We start from the raw sequence: 20,596 nt of genomic DNA on the forward strand, positions 1-20,596 counted from the left end.
CTGAAAAGGCATGATGAACGACGTCTTGATCTGGTCATCTTCTTTGAGGGATATCTGGTGATAGCTAGAGTAACAATCGAGGAAGGAGAGCAGTTCATAGCTGGCGGTGGAGTCTACAACCTCATCTATCCGAGGCAGACCGAAGGGGTCCTTAGGGCAGTGTTTGTTGAGATTAGTGTAATCAATGCACATTCTCCATTCTTTATTCTTTTTTAAAAACAAGAATAGGGTTTCCTAACCACTTAGGGTGATACACTTCTTTAGTAAATCTGGCAGCTAGGAGCCATTTTATTTCTACCCTAATAGCCTCCTTCTTGTTTGGCGCAAATCGTTGGAGTTTCTACTTGATCGGTTTGGCAATCGGTGGGACATTCAAGGAGTGCTCGATCTTCTCTCGTGGTACCCCTAGCATGTGGATGGAGAGGTCGGTGACCATGCTAGCCATCTAGATGGAGCGGTCGGTGGCTTCAGTGAGGGCGAGACTTTCTGTCTCATAGGCGTAGGCGATGGAGAGGTTGGCCCATAGGGCCAGGACTCCTATAGGTGAAGGCACCTTCAGCACCAGATAGGCATAGTACGGTATGGCCATGAAGTTGGCTAGAGCCGGCTGACCAAGTATTGCGTGGTAGGCGGTGTTGAAGTCAGCGACATAGAAGTTGATGTGCTTGACGTGGTAGTTGCTAGCCATGGTGAACTGTACCGGGAGGGTGATCTCTCCAAGCGGTTTGGATGCCCTGCAAGGTACCACACCCTAGAAGGAGCAGTCAGAGGGTGTGAGGTCTCCTATCCCAAGCCCTAGCTCCTTTAGGGCTCCGACGAAGAGGAGGTTCAGAGCGCTCCCACCATCGACGAGCACTTTTCTGAAAAGCACTTTATGGACGGTTGCATCAAGGACGAGGGGGAAACACCCTGTGTAAGGGATGTCCACCCACTGGTCGGCCCTGTTGAAGGTGATGGGGACCTTAGACAAGGGGCAATAGCTGGGGTTGACAATGATGTCTTCCGCATTGACTGCGAGCACCCAGCGGGTGGTGAGCTTCCGATATCTTATACTCTCGGCGGCGGTAAGGCCCCAAAGATGGTGGTGACCACTTTGTCATGATCCTGGAAGGCGTTGTTGTTGCCTCTAGGTGGTCGGCGGCCTCCGGCTCTTTCATTGTTGTCGTCGTCCAGCTTTTTAGCCTAGAATTCCTTAGCCAAGCCGAGGCAGTCCTTCATCTTATGCTTGCTGTTTTTGTGGAGAGGGCATGAGCCTTCGAGGATCTTCTTGTACTGCTTGTTATAGTTGCGCTTGGCGCAAGGTTCATCAATGGCCGTGATGATGTGGTATGGTCAGCGGCAGCGATATTGACCAGATTTAAACCCTTCTGGCTGATCACGGCCACTATCCTGATGGTAACTGTGGTGGTCGTTGTGGCATCGATCGTTGGGTCACTCATCACTATGGTGAGTTGGGCGATGAGTGCCCGCATCCTCGTTGAAGCGTACTTCGGCCTCTTCGGCATCGATGTATTGATTGGCGGTTGTTATCATCTCGTTGATCCCCTTAGGTGGCTTGTGATTGAACTTGGAGCGGAGGTCGCGGTGATGGAGTCCTTGGACGAAGGCAGTGATGACCTCAGCTTCCGTGATGTTAGGAATATAATTCCTTATCTCAAAAAAAGCGTCTGATGTAGCTACGGAGGAGCTCGGATAGCTTCTAGTAGATGTAGTTTAGATCGTGCTTGGTGTTCGGCTGAGTACATGTAGCCATGTAGTTGTCGATGAAGACCATCTTCAGCTCTTCCTAGGATCCGATGGAGTTTAGGGCGAGGCTCGTGAACCAGTTCATCATAGTTGGCGTGAGCATGATGGGAAGATAGTTCGCCATGACGCTGGTATCTCCCCCGGCGATGCACATAACAGTGCATAAGCTTGCAGTCATTGTGTGGGGTTCATCCATCCTTCATAGGGCTTGACCCCGATGATTTTGAAACCACAGGGCCACTAGAGTGTCTGGAGTGCCCTCGTGAATGCTCAGGGCCATTTGGGATCATCGTCGTCATGATCTATGGCGTTGCCGGTGTTTAGTGGCTAGAGGGCTGAGTCTGGATTACCAAACTCTTGCTCGCATTCTTAACGGTGGCGTACTTCTTCTTCATGGCGAGAGAAACAACACTCGTCGATACGTCGTCGCACGTCTCAGAGATTGTTGAGGTGCGCTCGGACGTCCTGGTCGACTTGTTGGTCGTGTTGGCGAGGGTAGTCGATGTAGTTGCCCATAGCTCCCCTTGGAGAGGTTGTGCATCATCATGATGCTAGTCGGCAAAGTGGCTCCTGCTGGGGTGGCGATTAGATCTGGGGGCGGCGGATCGGCAACTCGAGCTCGTCGAGTATGAAGGTCTCTGATCCTGGCAGATCTCATTGACCTAGCAGTGTGCCACTTTAAGCATGGCGGCGACCTTGGCGACCTCTTGTGTTTATGGAAGTTGGGCGAGCTCATTGGCGGCCATGACCAAGTTGGCGCTTGGGGTCTTGTAGACGTCGTGGCCATCAACATAGACAAATTTGTCGTCGAGGTTGCATTGGAGTTGGCGCGGCCTTCCTTGTGAGTCGAGCTGATCATTGCGAGCAGCCTTGGCTAGCACAAGGGTAGCTTTGTTTGCTCGGTGCTACGCATGGTTGGCATTCCTGTTGACGTGGGTGGCGCGGTCCTCCTCGGTTTCCCCATCCCATGGGGGGCTATCGACGCTGATGTTGAAAATTCCGCCTCTATAGAAGGGAGGGAAAGGAGGTTGTACATCGGTGGTTTCGGCGATAGTCTCCATAGAGCGCTAGGACTCGGAGTCTAGATTTTCCTCCAAGATGGTTTGGAGGGATGCTTCAGGGCGTCGGCCGACATGTAGCATGTTGATAGCCGGCAAGAGCTGGTCGACAAGAGGATGGATATCTCCAACCTGGTCAGTGAATTTGCCCCTTAGGGCATCCTGATAGGCGACGATGATGCTGGTGAGCTCAAAGGGTAGGGCCATAGCCCCTAGAGTTTCCCGATCAGCCTTCGATAGATCTAGATCAGAGGAGGTTGGCACTGGACCAGAGTGGTCAGAGCTGATTCTACGATGGAGAGGCAATCGATGAGCTTCTGGCCAACCTGATCGATGGATGCAATCAGATCATCGTTGTTGATCTACCTCCTTGGGTAGTGGGGGAGCGAGCGGTGAATCATCGGTGAAGACAACCTCAGAGGCGATTCTAAGATCGGATCTACAGTCGCAGGTGTTGGGGTGATCGACATAGTATTGATCTACGTTGGCTCGATGAGCTCTCCGACTCCATCAGCGTTGATGATCTAGGACATTGATCTGACCGTGAAGATCTGGCCAGGCTATGGGAGGAACAAAGAGCCTACAAAATGTACCATCTTGTTCAATATGGAAACAACATGCACACCCCTACCTGACGCACCAACTGTCGACATAATATCATCGACAGTCCTCTGAGGGATATCCTACGAAGGTAGATTGATCGATAGAGATGCGTGTAATCAAGAATAAGAAGGCAATAGAGACACAAGAGTTAGACAGGTTTGGACCATCAGCGTGATGTAATACCCTACTCCTGTGGTTTGTTGGATTATATTGGCTATCGTATGATATTGCGTGTGTTTGGAGGAGGTCCCTGCCCACCTTATATAGTCCGAGGGCAGGGTTACAAGTTGGTTAGATTTAGGAGATAATTGGAAAGTAATAATAGATTACAGAAATCATGGGATCATACATATCCTAACAGATCTCGTAGTATCTTCAGGATATCTTCCCGGTGTCTTGCGGGATGCGCCGAGCAGCATCATGCCCCACAAGGCTTTGTCTTGTGGGCTGGGCCACCTCTAGGAGCAAAGCCCATGTGGTCTGCCATAAGTATCTGGGGTCATACCCCCCATAGGGCCCTAGGAAACCAAGAGACAAGGACAAAGACCACGACGGAGATCACGTCGCATAGGACAGCTAGCGAACTACCACCGTGCCTATAGTGCCACCATGGCCAGCACAGTAGGCACCATACCACACCCTACTGCGACATGGCCATAAGGCGATGATGATAGCCATGCCTGGATGTGCTCTACAAGATGGCGTAGCTTGCAAGCCAAGTTAGCTAAGACCTCCCTTAGGCTCACGACCCTTCAACCAGGAGAACCTCCTGCTTTGTATGCGCCCTAGCCCCAAACACTATATAAGGGCAGCCAGGGCACCCTTTCTAGACATTCTGAGTCCCCTACTCATTCACTCATCCTTCATCATAGTAGGGCTCCTGAAGCTTCCCTTAGGGTAGTCCTTTGCCTAGCTTAGGTTCTCCTACCTCTTCCACCATTCTTGCACCCACATTGTAAGAACTTCAGAGCATTTAAGCGAGGAACACACACTCGATCATCTCTGAGACTAGACGTAGGTCCTTGGTCTAAACCAGTATAAATCCTCATGTCTTTTAGATGCTACCATCATCTTCCTAGAGCAGTGCAGCAATCATATAAGTTTACTAGTCCGGTTTATAAAACACCGATAAGTGTGCAGCTTGTGGCTGTTTGTGGTTTAATACCATAACATAACATGTCACACCAAACTTCAATCCATGCTGCAAGTAACAACAACAACAACAACAACAACAAAGCCTTTAAGTCCCAAACAAGTTGGGGTAGGCTAGAGTTGAAACCCAACAGAAGCAATCAAGGTTCAGGCATGTGAATAGCTGTCTTCCAAGCACTCCTATCTAAGGCTAAGTCTTTGGGTATATTCCATCCTTTTAAGTCTCCTTTTATTGCCTCTACCCAAGTCAACTTCGGTCTTCCTCTGCCTCTCTTCATGTTACTATCCTGACTTAGGATTCCACTACGCACCAGTGCATCTGGAGGTCTCTATTGCACATGTCCAAACCATCTCAACCGGTGTTGGACAAGCTTTTCTTCAATTGGCGCTACCCCTAATCTCTCACGTATATCATCGTTCCGAACTCGATCCCTTCTTGTATGACCGCAAATCCAACGCAACATACACATTTCTGCGACACTTAGCTGTTGAATATGTCGTCTTGTCGTAGGCCAACATTCTGCACCATACAACATAGCAGGTCTAATCGCCGTCCTATAAAACTTGCCTTTTAGCTTCTGTGGTACCCTTTTGTCACATAGGACACCAGATGCTTGCCGCCACTTCATCCACCCGGCTTTGATTCTATGGCTAACATCTTCATCAATATCCCCGTCCCTCTGTAGCATTGATCCTAAATATCGAAAGGTATCCTTCCTAGGCACTATTTGACCTTCCAAACTAACATCTTCCTCCTCCCAAGTAGTAGTGCCGAAGTCACATCTCATATACTCAGTTTTAGTTCTACTAAGTCTAAAACCTTTGGACTCCAAAGTCTCCTGCCATAACTCTAGTTTCTGATTCACTCCTGTCCGGCTTTCATCGACTAGCACTACATCGTCCGCGAAAAGCATACACCAAGGGATGTCCCCTTGTATGTCCCTTGTGACCTCATCCATCACTAAAGCAAACAAATAAGGGCTCAAAGCTGACCCTTGATGTAGTCCTATCCTAATCGGGAAGTCATCCATGTCTCCATCACTTGTTCGAACTCTAGTCACAACATTGCTGTACATGTCCTTAATGAGCCCAACGTACTTTGTTAGGACTTTATGTTTGTCTAAAGCCCACCACATAACATTCCTTGGTATTTTATCATAAGCCTTCTCCAAGTCAATAAAAACCATGTGTAGGTCCTTCTTCTTCTTCCTATACCGCTCCATAACTTGTCTTATTAAGAAAATGGCTTCCATGGTTGACCTTCCGGGCATGAAACCAAATTGGTTCATAGAGACCCGTGTTATTGCTCTCAAGCGATGCTCGATAACTCTCTCCCATAGCTTCATAGTATGGCTCATCAACTTAATTCCCCGGTAATTTGTACAACTTTGAATATCCCCTTTATTCTTGTAGATCGGTACCAATATACTTCTCCTCCACTCATCAGGCATCTTGTTTGATCAAAAAATATGGTTGAACAGCTTGGTTAACCATACTATAGCTATGTCCCCGAGGCATCTCCACACCTCGATTGGGATACCATCCGGTCCCATCGCCTTACCTCCTTTCATCCTTTTCAACGCCTCTCTAACCTCAGATTCTTGGATTCTCCGCACAAAGCGCCTATTGGTGTCATCAAAAGAGTCATCTAACTGAAAGGTTGTGTCCATATTCTCACCATTGAACAATTTGTCAAAATACTCTTGCCATCGATGTCAGATCTCATCCTCCTTTACCAAGAGATGCTCCCTTTCATCCTTAATGCACTTAACTTGGTTGAAGTCCCGTGTCTTTCTCCCATGAACCCTAGCCATCCTATAAATGTCTTTCTCTCCTTTCTTCGTACTCAAATGTTGGTAAAGATCCTTGTACGCTCTACCCTTTGCCACACTTACAGCTTGCTTTGCAGTCTTCTTTGCCACCTTATACTTCTCTATGTTGTCCACACTCCTGTCATGGTACAAGCGTTTATAGCATTCTTTCTTCTTCTTAATAGCCCTTTGGACTTCCTCGTTCCACCACCAAGTATCTTTAGCCTCGCGTCCTCTTCCTTTGGTTACTCCACACACCTCTGAGGCTACCTTCCGAATGTTGGTTGTCATCTTGTCCCACATATTGTTTATGTCGTCTTCTTCCTTCCAAGAGCCCTCTTTGATAACCCTTTCCCTAAATACCTCTGACGTCTCCCCTTTCAGTTTCCACCACTTTGTTCTTTCAATCTTAGCTTGTTTATCCCTACGGGCACGCACCTAAAAACAAAAATCTGCCACCAAAAGCTTATGTTGAGAAACAACACACTCCCCTGGTATCACCTTGCAATCCAAGCATGCTCGTTTGTCCTTTCTTCTTGTGAGGACAAAGTCAATCTGGCTACAGTGTTGTCCGCTACTGAAGGTCACTAGATGAGATTCTCTCTTTCTAAAGAAAGTGTTGGCTATCATCAGGTCAAAAGCTACCGCGAAGTCTAGAACTTCCTCCCCCTCCTGATTCCTACTACCATACCCAAAACCTCCATGAACTGCCTCGAAACCTACGCTTGTAGTACCTACATGCCCATTAAGATCTCCTCCTATAAAAAGCTTCTCACTACTAGGTATAGTTCTAACCAGGCCATCTAAGTCTTCCCAGAACTGTCTCTTAGCACTCTCGTCGAGGCCTACTTGGGGGGCATACGCACTAATTACGTTCAAGACCATATCACCAACGACAAGCTTGACTAAGATAATCCTATCTTCTTGCCTTCTCACTCCAACCACACCATTCTTGAGGCTCTTATCAATCAAAACTCCTACTCCATTTCTATTCGTGACTGTCCCTGTGTACCAAAGCTTGAAACCTGTATTGTCCACCTCCTTCGCCTTCTGACCCTTCCATTTAGTCTCTTGAACGCATAATATATTTACACGCCTCCTAGTCGTGGTATCAACTAATTCTCTTAACTTACCTGTAAGTGACCCTACATTCCAACTACCTAAACGGATCCTAGTTGGTTCGACTAGCTTCCTTACCCTTCGCACCCGTCGACTCTGATGCGAAGACCCTTGCTCATTTTTCACTACACCCGGGCGCCGATGTAGTGCGCCACTAAGGAAGCGACGACCCGATCCTTGGTTACTTGACACCATGCCTAGATCATGACACGGCGCGTCACGGGGGTGACGACCCAACCCTTGCCCATTTAACACCATACCCGGGTTCCGATATGGCGCGTCGCTAAGAGGGTTACGCCCCAACGATTTTCTTTCAGGTTTCATCTCCATTTAAGTGGCTAAGTTTTTACATTGGCTCACCACGCCTAACACAACCCTCCTCCTTTAACAGGGCTTGGGACCTGCTATGCTGGGACACCAAAGGCGCCCCACCATAGGCGGAGTTCCATGCTGCAAGTAAGGCGGGCTAAATTTAGGGCCTGTTTGACTCGTAACTACAATGCACCATGTCTAAACTGCGCATGTTGTACATTTGCTTTATTGCCATGCCTTAGGTGTGTCGAAAGTGTGGCATCCTTCATTGTGTATTCCTACGTTGATTCTTGACGAATGTACGAAGCATGCTTTTTCCGCCACACTTATGGCACAACCCAGACTCGTGGCGCAAAGGATGTGCGACCAAGGTGGCCCTCAAACTAGACTCCTGGCTAGATATATGTCGCAGAAAATGAACTGAGCAACGCTAGGCAAAGTTGGACATGCCACATGCCTGGTCACCAAGCAACACATAGACTAATCTTAGGCATTATAAGCTGTGGCAACCTTTGGCATGTTTTGGTAACGAACAAAGCACGTCCTCGTAGCTATTCAAATGTTGTATATAGTGTTGTTGTGGTCTAAATAGAAGCTCGGCTCAAGTACTCCCAACAGATTTACACAAAACCACATGTTATTGCCTTCATGGATGTCGAGAAAACTATGCACATGGATAACCATGTCTAAAGGCTCTCTTTGGAACACGGGAAAATTTTCTGCGTTGTTCTTATAAAAATGAGCTGATTTGTGTGAAATTGTTGTGTTCCAAAGCGGCCTAAGTTAGGAGCTAGCGGTGTCCCATAAGATATTTTTGTGTATGACAACCCGGAGTTTTGTCTAATCTAAACTTATAAAAAAATGCTTATGCTTTGAACAAAGTTGTTAACATCTGTACCAACACGTAGGTGGGAAAAGCTCAAAATTAGCTCAACCCTTATCTAATTGTGGCCACCAAGAAAAAAAGGAAAAACATTTGACTTCCTAGACAGTTCACAACCCAGATGTTAGGCTTTGCTAATTGAGCCGAAACCAGATAGTAGCTTCTTTCGTCAGCACACCTCGCAATCAATGCCTCCCGGCCCACTTAGATATATTTTTTCTGAAATCAGAAAAAAAACAAAACCATCTCCAGGAGATTTTGGCATTTCACCCATCATCAAAAACTAGTTTCGCACTTTCACCATCCTGCAAAGTGGTTTCGCTCATTTGGCATTATGAACCTGGTGTAACCCGCTGGATTGCCATTTGGGGAGTTTTAATTTGTGGAAAAAAAAGAAGACCAGTCCTTCCACTTCTACCCCTACCTACCGTTCTTCATCAAAACAGATCGACAAAGAAAATGGATCGGCCCTGGAACACTTTGGTCTCCCGTTACTCCCTCCCCTCCCACAGCCAACCGACGGGCAGCGCCGTTCCATCCCCAGCGCCGTCCTTCTCTCAGGCCTGCCTTCAAGCCTCCCCATCCTCTGCCGGCGCAGGGCTGCCGCACGCCTCCCCCTCTCCTACCGGCACAGGGCTACCCCCACGCCTCCCTCTCCTCGTCCTCTGCAGGTGCAGCCCTACCCCCCATGCTGTAGTAGCTCCCAGCCATCACCGCTCCACTTCAGCGCCGCCCAAATGGATGGGAGCATCAGTTTGATGGGAGAGATTGTGTTCTTGCTGAAATACTTGATATTTGTTTGTGCACTTCTAGTAGTGACCAATTTGTATAGAATTGTAAAGAGTGGGTGATGAGCATGTTTTCTGTACTTGTAGCACTTGTGTGCTGAAATGAATGAATGGAAGTACTCACTAGTGACTTGTGTCATATATTGTGTCATGTGTGCTCTGTCTTTTGTGACTAATTTTATACAGAATTTTAATAGAATTGTGGACATAATTTTGACAGAGTTTTGACTGAATTTTGACAGAATTTCAACACATTTCAGCACATAAGTAGTCAACACATATCGGAATGACATACATGAGATCTCCATACATGGTAGAAGTTCAAATATAAGGTCCATGACTGCTCAAATGACCCGAACCGAATGACAACTTTGTTGGTCACAAATGAGATTCCAACACCGAATCAAAGTGAAATATGCCGCAAATGAGATTCCAAGATGCCTACTCGGGTGTCTAACCCAAAGGATTATCCACATACAACATAGAAGATCACCAAATAGTAGATGGGTTTGGATACCCAGGCTCACTCACAAGTACAGTAAAGCCTACTATGCTTTTACAAACCAAGCAAGTTTTGCTTTATATTAGCAAATTTATAGCACCATAGGACTCTGCTTTGCGAATCAGAATCAATCCTTTTTTCTGAGGATCCTCTCACTGCAGATTAGCATGTAGGAGGGCATCTCTTATCTGCGCCGCTACATCCTTGACAGCTCTAGGACCATGGGGGATAAACACTGAAGAGGACTTGGAGGAGGCCCCAATCTCCATGGTGTCGAAGTACTGGACTACTGGGTGACCAGGACCATGTCCATGATGTCCTTGGCTGTGGTGCCTGGAACCTTCTTTGAGAAGGCAAGCACACTGTCCCTTAGCCCGTCCACAATGGCTTGACGCTGCCTTGCAATACCCACGCCAGCTAGCTAGCCAGGCACTTGGATTTCACCTCTCCTTTGGCTTTCTTGATCTGGAGTATCTTCTCAGCCACAGCGCCAAACCAGCCCCACTGTCACGTCCGCCGCGTCGTCCTCCACACACGGCGCAAGCTCACCGAGCTGGGTGGTGTCAAGGGCCAACGAACGCCGCCGCCGGCCGCAGCCAGTGCACCACCGAGAGCTCGCTCCTGCAAGCCTCCTCCACCCTAACTGCCTACTCCCTCGCCTTCCCCATCTCCCCGCGCGTGCGCCGCTCTCCGTTCTTGTTCGCCACCGACGCCGGAAACACCCTGGGCTGCCATTGGTCTGCTCTCCGTCGTGCCCTAGGCTCGCGTGGCCAAGAGGCCACGGTCGTCGCAGCGTGAGCTGAGGCCCTCGTGGGTGCGGCCTACTGCCGCGCCGCCGCAACGGCCTCGCGCCCCGCGACCGCTGGCTGCCACCGGGCGAGATTTGGCAAGCCGAGCCCGATCCCCTGCCGCTGCGTTTATTGAAGAAGAAGGACACGCCCGCAATAGAAATGATGGCATAAGCGAGCAGGGGTGCGGCTCAAGCAGGTGGCGGCGGCTCCAGCAGACGACGACTAGAGCGAGCAGGGCTGCGGCACGAGCAAGGGACGGCGAGGTAGCGGCGTGGTCGACGAGAAGCAGTCGGCGAAGGGCGGCGCGAGAGGAGGCGGCCGGCACGGGGCAGGGACGTGGCCCTGCTGGGTGGAGGATGGCACGAGAGGATGCTACGGGCGGCCATGTGGATCGGGTGAGAGAGAAGAGGAAGAAGAGGATAAGGTACGGAGGGAGCGGGGTATTTTGGATATCTTTACTGACGGGCCCACATGTCAGGGCAGCTAAACAATGAAAATTGGACGGAATGGTGTGGGCGACCAAAAAAAAAAGTTTCGGTTTGTACCGTATGTGACCGCGCAAATTTTTTAATGGCTTACATGTTATTACAGTCTTTTATAATGGTACATGTGTAAATGCCTGAAAATCCTCCCAAAACCCTTCCCTAACCCCCATTTGATGCCCAGATCAAACCCTTCCTTCAGAAAAAGATGAGGCGCCGGAACCAAATCGTGCATTCCGACTCCGACGAGGAGGACGGCGAGGGCATGACCACCACCACAACCCCTGCCTCGGTTTCAGCTTCCGTCGCTAGCGGCGGCGTCAGCGGCAGCGGCAGCGTCGGGCGGCCCTCGCCACCAAACCCCAGCCCCCTCCCAGTCCCCTTCCCGTCACTCACGCCGTCCTCTGCTCCCTTCGTCATCTCCGATGACGACGAGGAGGTCGACGAGATCGTGGACCCCGACGGGGACTCTCCCATCGTCGACGCCCCTGAGGTCTTCTCCCCGCCGGCTCCTCCCGCGCGCAATGCTCCCGCTCCCCCTCCTATCACTACCCCGTCCCAGACCCCAATCCCGGCTCCACCTCCGGCGCGGACCCCAACCCCAACCCCGACTCCGCCTGCGCCCCGGACCCCAATCCCAATCCCAACCCCAACCCCGACTCCGCCTCCGGCGCGGACTCCAGCCTCAACAGCGCCTCCGCACCCGTCCCCGCTGAGCGGGCCGGTTGCGGCCGGTGGACGAGTTCCTGCGGCGACTCGGGCTGCTTCTGCGGCCGGACTGGCTCGAGTCCTGCGCTGCGGGGATTCCCGGGTTCGACGGCCTCGGTGGTGCGGAGGCGCAGGCCAGGCGGTGCTTCGAGCAGTTCCTCTTCGCTGACATGAACTCATGCGGGGCCGGGGTGCTGCCGGAGGGCGTTGGGGGCATGCATGCTGAGTTCCTTGATGGCCCCTTCGTGCTTCAGGTTTGACATTGCATAATCCAATTTGGGAAAATGGTCGCTATACTTTGTCCTGCTTATCTATTTGCAATTGAGATCCATACTGTTTCTATGCTCCTATTGTGATTTAATTGATGAAAAGTTTGTGGATACTTCTGATCAGTGATGAGAATGTCTTGATCGAGAAAATAAGATGTTATATCAATATTCAACTTGTTGCTATTAACTTGCTTGTCATTGGTGATGATTGATGAAAATGGCGAATCAACTTTACATGCTTAAATCATCTTCAAATTTATGATGAAATCCAAAGCACTGCTCTCACTGGCAGTTCTCCGCACATTCCGCTCAGTTCATCAATGCCATATTTTTTTTTCTGAACCGAGGATTTCCAATTTCCATTATCAAACGGAAATACAGAAGTTGAAGCAAATAGTTAGAAAGAAAACAGAGATGAAGGCCTATATCTGTAAGCTAAGGCTACCACCTGACTCAGACGCTAGACACAGCAACAGATACAGGACATGAGCAGAATTGAAATGCAAAGTCAAGTTCTAACAGACTGTCTACTAAGACAACCAACTATCAAGCTGCCACACCCGGTGAAGACTCTGACAGTATTCGAGTCTGACAAGACCATTCTTTCTACACAAAAAAAGTTTCTAGAGAACATTGACGCTTGGCCTGCACACGATCTCCCACTAGTTTGTTTGATCATCAGCATCCCCGTGGGCTTATTTGATCTGCATTGGCGCCAAGCTGCTTGAAGAAGACACCAGCATCCTTGTAGCTATCTGAAGTATAATATCCACACCTTTTCTTGAGCTTCCTTGGAATATAGACCAGTAATTCATAAGAGCACAAGCATAACAAAAGATTTCTGCAGAATTCCGAATCAACTTATTCTTAAAGCAGGCTTTGTTTCTCGTTTTGCAGGTGGACCAGCAAATCGCTGCCACCCCAAAAGTGTAAAAACGTTGATAATTTTGAAGCCACTTAGAGACCCATCTCTCACACTGAGAGCCATACTAGTTCTTTAGCTTTTTGTCATGACTAAATGGCTACTTGTGCGGGAATATAAGTTTTCACTATGCATTTCTTTACAGCACCATTCCACTCAAATGTTTTGTACTTCCACATATATTTACCAGGTTATTTTAAAGTCGTCATTTTACCTTTATTGTATGCTCATTGTATGTTTCATTCGTTTTTACTTAATATTTGTACAATGTAGTAAATGACTTTTTTCCTTGCGATGAGGTGTCATCTATATATCTCTGGGTTTTGTAGGTTGATGAAGTTGTTAATATTTCAGCTCCTTTAAAGGAAAGATATCGTGAAGCACCGGCAGGACCCAAAAGATGTTTAAAACTATCAATTACAGATGGCGTACAAAGAATATTTGGAATGGAATACAGACCCATCAAAGCCCTGGCAGTTCTTGCTCCTGCTGGTTTAAAGGTTATTTTTCCTGTACCTTTATTCTAGAGAAAGTATTTCTTAGCCTATTACTATTAGTAATGCTTTTCCATAACATATACTTGAGACAAATATTTCTTAAAGGTGCTTTTTCGTTGAAGACAATCCTCTGTTTCTTTTTGGGACAACCATAAAAAGGTGGTTCATGTGACATGTGAGGCTTTGGTCAGAGCTTGCTAAGGCTTGTTTAAAATTAAGAAAAAAAATGAAATTCTGCTTGAGAAGAAAAGCCTTCTTAGGAATTCCGCAGCAGTTATATTTTTCCTTTACTATTTTTTTTTACCTGCAGCTCATTTATTTTTCTATGTATCTCAGATTATTATAAGGAATGTACACACAAGGAGGGGCCTTCTTATGCTAGTTCCTGAGGCTGTTGATATTCTTGGTGGTGTAGTTGACGAATTGGAAGCAGCACGTGACAGACTTGTTTCTGAAGTAAACAAACCACCTCGTGGCAAAAGGTATACATGGTACACTAGTGAAGTATTGTACATGCATGGTATATCATTTCTAGGTATATTCTTTCATAGTGGACGGCTGGACGCTCAAGAAATAACTTGACAGTAATTTCTGCTAGTGTCCTATTAAATTTACGACTATTGATTAGATCACTTGAAAAACACATCTCAATTTAGGATCTTTAATGTGCAGTGAAAATTTTTCTTTCAGTTTTATTTATTTTGGCTGTATACTTTCAAAATTTATACACCAAATCCTCCATGTTCATATATATTCAATCCGCTGCATGCCCTCTTGTTTTCTTAGATAAAAGACCGCTTGGTCCAGCCTTTATCGAAAGCTGACATCAGAGAGTTTAGAACTGGGGACACCAGTTTACAGAGATAGTTCAAACATCCACACCGACCTAACTAACATGAAGACGGCTGACAGCCACCACTAAACGCCTACCCTTTGAAGAACAGGACAGCAAGCGAACCACCTGCCCCTGGTCAGCAGCACAGTGACCAAAGCAATTTTAGACAGCAAAAGGCTAGGCAGCAAAAAAGACTGAACATCAAGTCATCAACGATCCTTGGTAGGACACCAGCACCCCTTCAATGACTTTGCCAACAGCTCTTCACCATCTTAACCCTTCTGAAATTCACACCCCCTTTAAACCTTCCACTATCTTTACCACCAGCTCTTCCACCCTGGGGATTGTATCTGTCCCCTCCTGCTTATCACCTGCCTTTTTTGAAGGACCTGATTCATTCTGGTTGGCACCCCCTTTCTGTCATTACCCTTGATGATGTCAAGCCATTGTTTACTATTCTGAGAGTCTAAATCTTCCTCATCTGTTACTCCATCATCATCTTCATCATAAATGTCTCTGTCCATAGGTTGTTTATTTGGAGGTTTGTCTCTAGCCAAAGCCCAGGAGATCCTGTAGCCCTGAAGATCACCTCAGTAGTTCATTTGATTTCATTTTGGTTTCTGTATGACACCTTAATCCAGACCTCCTTCCTTTCGAAGATTCAGTGTGCAACTCTTCAAAATCTCCAACTAGGTAGGCTAGCTCTTCTACCACTTCCTCTTGTTGCTATTTATTTGCTGTAATAGGCGAGCACTGGTTTTTTTTTGAGTGAGGTGCGGTATGCGTGTGTTGTTGTTGTTTGCTTTTGACCCCCCTTTTCTTCTTCTTAATATATAATGATACTTAGCTCTCCTACGTCTACGTGTTCGAGAAAAAATAGTGTCCCTTAGGGCACCCTTAACAGTACGAGACAGTTACTAGCTCTAAGACAACTTCTCTAATGGTATTAGCTTTTAACACATAGGTCATAATATGAATAGCCCCACATGACAAACTCACATGATCTTTGAGTGTGTGCATGAGACTAGTTCTTGATCAAGAGATTGTTTTTCTCTCTTTTTGTTAAAAATATAAAATAATATGCTTAGGTGCCCTTATGGGGCCACTGGTTGGGTCAGTCATGATTTAATTCAATGTGCTGCATGCCCTCTTTTTGCTTTTTAGTGTGTCCCTTACGGGCCACTGATTGGTCTGTCATGACTTTAATTAATATTGATATAGATTATACATGTCTTCATCTCTGAACTGTGCAGTAAACAGGGTGGATTATCTTTGTCTTCAAGAGCCACGCGAGCTGCCTGGCCATGTAGTACCAATATCACAAATGGTGGTGAGCAAGGGATCTCAATTCAAAGAGCAGTTAATTCCTCTTATCCAACAGGATCAGGTACCATATAGAATTTGTATAGGATTCATTTGGATGTCAGATTTGGGATAATCACTTACATGTTTCATGGTCAATTAATGTATGTGTGTAGGTAATGCTTTCCAGGTTGGTGGAGCTACAGAAACTGTGGTTGAAGAGCTTGTCAGCCCTCCTGTAGTAAACACTGTTCAAGAAATCAACATGCAGGGCCTATATGCTTCTCTTACCAGGGAAACTACTGAAACTTCTATGCATACTACCCATAACTATGATCCCACTCATATCATTGAAAGAAGTACAGGGACCATCATGGAAGAATGTGTTGATCCTCCTATTATAGCAAACAATGTCCATGGACAAATGCAGCGAGTCCAATCTGCTAACGTTGTGGAGGGTGCACAATCTCCAAATGTTGGCAAGATCAATGAGATGGAACAGTCTTTCATTCTAAGTGGTGAAAATGAAGAACCATTTACATATATATACAGCATGCTTATTAACTGGGGTAGACAACAGGACACAAAAGCCTACATAAAAGGAAAAATCAAGGTTCATTTTCCCTTACTGTTTATTTGCAAAACTTAGAAACCGTTCTGCTGCTTTTATTTTTAATAAAAGAATGGATTTAAAAGTGTATCTACTACATACCTCCAGTTGGTCCAATTCTATTCATTTTATTAAATTTATGTGATTTATGGGAGTGGTTAATTGTTGATTTTATGGCATAACTGCTACAGGGTTTGATCACTTCTGTCAAAAGTTTTCAATATAAACAATGCACCAAATATGAGCTTTATGTGTATATAGATGATGGGAGTTTCATTTCGGAGGCCTTCATTGACAGTGATGTGAGTACATTTGTTTCTATTACTACTGTATCCTATTTTTTCCATCTTACTACATATTAACATATCGTTACATTCCTGTTCTGTATGATAGATTGTGAATAACATGCTTGGTCTTTCTCCTGGAGAGGTTACTGCTGCTCTTTCTGGTGAATTAGAGTTTGCATCACCCAGTGAAGTGAAAGAAACTTTGAAAAGATTTCAGAGGTTTTTAGTGAAATTTGAGGTTGGTTTATTTGTTCTTGTCTGTCCACAACTGTATTTTTATTTTTAAAATAGTTTCGCCTCTCTCCTCTTTAGTTAGCAAATAGCATGTGATGATGGATACAACATACAGATAAATGAGCTGGCAGAAATTCAAAATTGGAAAAAAAAAATAGAAGTTTGTTTTGAGGGGAGTCATATTCCTCGGGTTTTGGCAGGGTAATGAGTTTCTGATTTTTGGGCCCTCCATTTGTTGTACAATCTACTTGGATTTATAGAATATGTCAGTTAAACAAGCTAAGTAAGCCCATGAAGTTGGTTTCGATAAATACTGCTCCTAACCCTTTCTAGAATGCAATCTCATCTCATAAAGCATGCATGCACCTGTGCTAGGAGGGCTTAATCTAACAGTATACATGTAAAAATTAGGCAACTTATTTTGAGTTTGAACATTAAATTTCTTTTGTATATGTTCTGGGGTAGTCTTGGGACCATCTACGCCAATTTCCAGTTTGTAGTGTTTGAAAGGTGTGTAAGCTTTATTTGGTTGATTGTACAGGGTATGATGGCTATTGAGTTAAACAAAAACTCTTCTATTCCTGTCGTACGTGAGCTGAATGAAAGTTGCTCAAGCTCTACTGCATGGCATCTGCTCCGAAGGCTGAAAACAGTTTCTTATCAAAAGCGCGCCCAAAGTCTGGATATTATGGACACCACTCCATGATTGTTTCCATCCTCTATTCTCAACAGATACGCAGATCGCAATGATTTTTTTGAGCCAGGCCATTGGCAAGTATGCATTTGAGCCAGGCCATAGATCACCTGTTTGTTGGGTGTGTTCAGTATCGAGGTCTGGTTCAGGTTATTGTCGCCGTGCGGGCTACACATGGGGGGGGGGGGGGGGGGGGGGGGGGGGATCAACGCGTCTCAAGCTGCCCTCAGGTGTGGTACAGGACGCCATTGCCGAAGGGCTCTCAAGCAGGCGCCTACAGGCCGCTGTCGGTTTTGCTTGCTGCGGTTTGAATACTGACGCTCTTATGTCGTAAATAGTGTTTTTCTCTCACAACAAAACAACATCAGCTGGCTTATAAGCCACAGAAACGATCAAGCGAACAGGGTGTAGATTTTTGTAAATGAACTAAACGCCTGTGTCTGCGTGTTAGTAAAGCTGAATGTTATTATGCGTTGCGTGTCCTCATGCCTTACTTTAGACATTTCATAAATTAAAAGACTCGTCCTGTATGTAGCGTTTCTTACAATAGAAAATGAATTTAAAGCAAACTCCACCCTGATCCAAGCAGAAGATAGCAACGATCTTCAAGTCCAGCGTGGTCATTGATCAAACTCCATAAAACTTTACACTACGCTGCTCCTAAAATTCAGTCATTTGTTGTGGTCTCAGCAGCTTATCATTCTGGTCAGAAGGTTTAAGGCCGGTGCGGCGGGACACAAGATGCCGATTATAAGCACTCGTCCATCTCTTTACTATAATATAATCTCTTTCTTTAGTTTCCTCTCCTTTTAATAATCGGTATAACAAAGTCCACCTAATTGGCGAAGTAGAAGGGTCCACAGGGCGACAACTGAAACGGTATCTCTTTCCGTAGCACGTTCGGCTGACCGGACCCTGTATTCCTGAGCCGGCATAGTGGACCGGCCCAATAGGCAACCGACTTGCTCTCTTATTCTCCATCTCTGCAACCCATAACTTCCCTACTCCGCCTGTCATGACGTTCACCGTGCTGTCCGCCCCTTCGCCTCCCCGTTATGGTGTCCACTTGTGACCGTGCCAGGCAGCGTGAAATCCAGGTTGCCATAGATCCCCTCCCATCAAAGCTTCCTGCTCCAGCATCCACTTGCTCTCTGCGTCATCGTTGCTGCCGCGCCCTACCTCATCCACCGAAGCGACCTGCTGCTGCTCCACGCGCCGGCCCTGTTGCTCCTGCTACACCGCTTGCCCCGCCCGACGACGCCGCCAGCACAAGGAGCAGTGCCAGGCCCTGGCGCCGAAGCCTATCCGCCCTCGTTTCCTGCTACAACTGTGGCGCCTCGATGCAAACGGCGGAGGAGGCCGCACCGGGATATGATGCATGTTGCAAGTGTACATTTCAAATATTTTAGATGTTTTAAAGGTATGTTTGAAGTGTTTCACACGGATGTTGTTAAAGTAGATTGGGATGTTGCTCATGTTGCAATGGTTATACACGAATGTTGCAATTGTCTGTCCCCAATGTTTCATTTTTTCAGACGTATGTTGCAAACGTGTTTATCTGGATGTTGCATATGTTTTGCACATATGTTGCATGTGTTTTATCTAGACGTTGCGTATGTTTGTAATGGTTTTTAATTGTTTTTGTAATGTTTCAGATGCATAATGTGTTTCATCTGTTTTTTTTTTATGTTGCATGTTTTGTGTGTTTTTTTTTTGTATGTCGTAAGTATTGTATCTAGATGTTTCAAAAATAGATTGGTGTTGTACATGTGAATACGCATGGAAAGTAGAAGGGGACGCGAGCGGTGCCCGTGCAGCGACGTTAGGGCGGCGTGTGGTCGTGGGTGACGCAGGCGCGGACCCACGCATGTACGCGCGCAACGGACGGAGGGAGGAAACCGCTGGACGTCTAGGGCCATGACTGAAAACATCGGGCAGATGCAATGTCTGCAAGTAAGAGAACTCATATACTCCGTAATTTGTAGTGACATTGTGCCGTGACTGAAAACATCCGACAGATGCAATTCTGAAAAGTAAGAGAACTCATATAATTTGTAGTGGCATTAAGGGAATTTACTCCTTTATTAATCGTCGATGTCTAAAGGAACTCCGGTCTCATACAGAACGCTAGTCGCTAGACAGTACAGCAGCATTCCTGGCACGACAACCAGAACATACACATACACGACCACCGCGTCAGATCATCACGTGGCCTAGCTCACTTAACGGTCCTTGATCTCCGGCGACCAGAGCGACGGCGGCTGCGCGACGCGGCGCACGCCCGGCAGGTCGAGCAGCCACTTCCCCAGCGTGTCCGTTGCGGACGCGCCGACCCTGTCGACGGTGAGCAGGCGGGAGTTCCAGGCCAGGACCTCCGGGAGGCAGGCCCGGAGCAGGTAGACGCCCATGTACCACCTGGCGCCCCGGCACACGTCGCGCATCACCGTCCTGGCAAAGTCGCCCACGGGCTCCACCGGCGTCGGCCCCAGGATGGCCTGCAGAAATCAGAAATCAGATGAGATGACTGCATGATCTTGGTAGCATCAAAACTTGGTTGCATTGCACTCTGTCCATACAAAGCACATGTACATCAGTATATGCTTAAGATAGTTTTTCTTCAGAACGCAGAAATTTTTGTTAAAATTAAATTATTTTTACAGAAAAAACGGTAGGAATTCATAATTTTACAGAGAAAACACACGAATCCATTTCAACTTTGGAAGGGGGCCTTAAAATTTTGAGTTCTTGCACTAGGTTTCCATCGGCTGTGATTTTTTTTTTATGAAATTGGCGATGATTTTTTAAAATCAAATTGGTGATGATTTATTCAAGCCAATTTATTCTTGCACTAGGTTTCCATCGGCTGTGATTTTTTTAATTGTTGTGTCTCTTTAAAAGTTCCATAGCATTTAGATGATGCACCATCGGATTTCAAATATTGGATCCATACTGGATCTAAGGAGTGATTGTTATTATGAGGAGTATGACGGT

The 20,596-nt window shown here is 46.6% G+C and overlaps 1 protein-coding gene across 1 annotated transcript; it reads left to right on the forward strand.

Annotated features, from left to right (window-relative positions):
- Nucleotides 1-11,433: 11,433 nt before the first annotated feature.
- LOC136493487 (recQ-mediated genome instability protein 1-like) lies at nucleotides 11,434-17,765 on the forward strand. Its single transcript, XM_066489577.1, is given in 9 exon segments — nucleotides 11,434-11,965; nucleotides 11,967-12,209; nucleotides 13,476-13,646; nucleotides 13,980-14,125; nucleotides 15,732-15,865; nucleotides 15,957-16,393; nucleotides 16,582-16,692; nucleotides 16,784-16,915; nucleotides 17,453-17,765. Coding segments are annotated over 9 exon segments (2,049 nt in total). The 5' UTR covers nucleotides 11,434-11,455; the 3' UTR covers nucleotides 17,618-17,765.
- Nucleotides 17,766-20,596: the final 2,831 nt, after the last annotated feature.

This window comes from Miscanthus floridulus, chromosome 11, assembly GCF_019320115.1.
Source record: "Miscanthus floridulus cultivar M001 chromosome 11, ASM1932011v1, whole genome shotgun sequence".
NCBI classification, from domain to species: Eukaryota; Viridiplantae; Streptophyta; class Magnoliopsida; order Poales; family Poaceae; genus Miscanthus; species Miscanthus floridulus.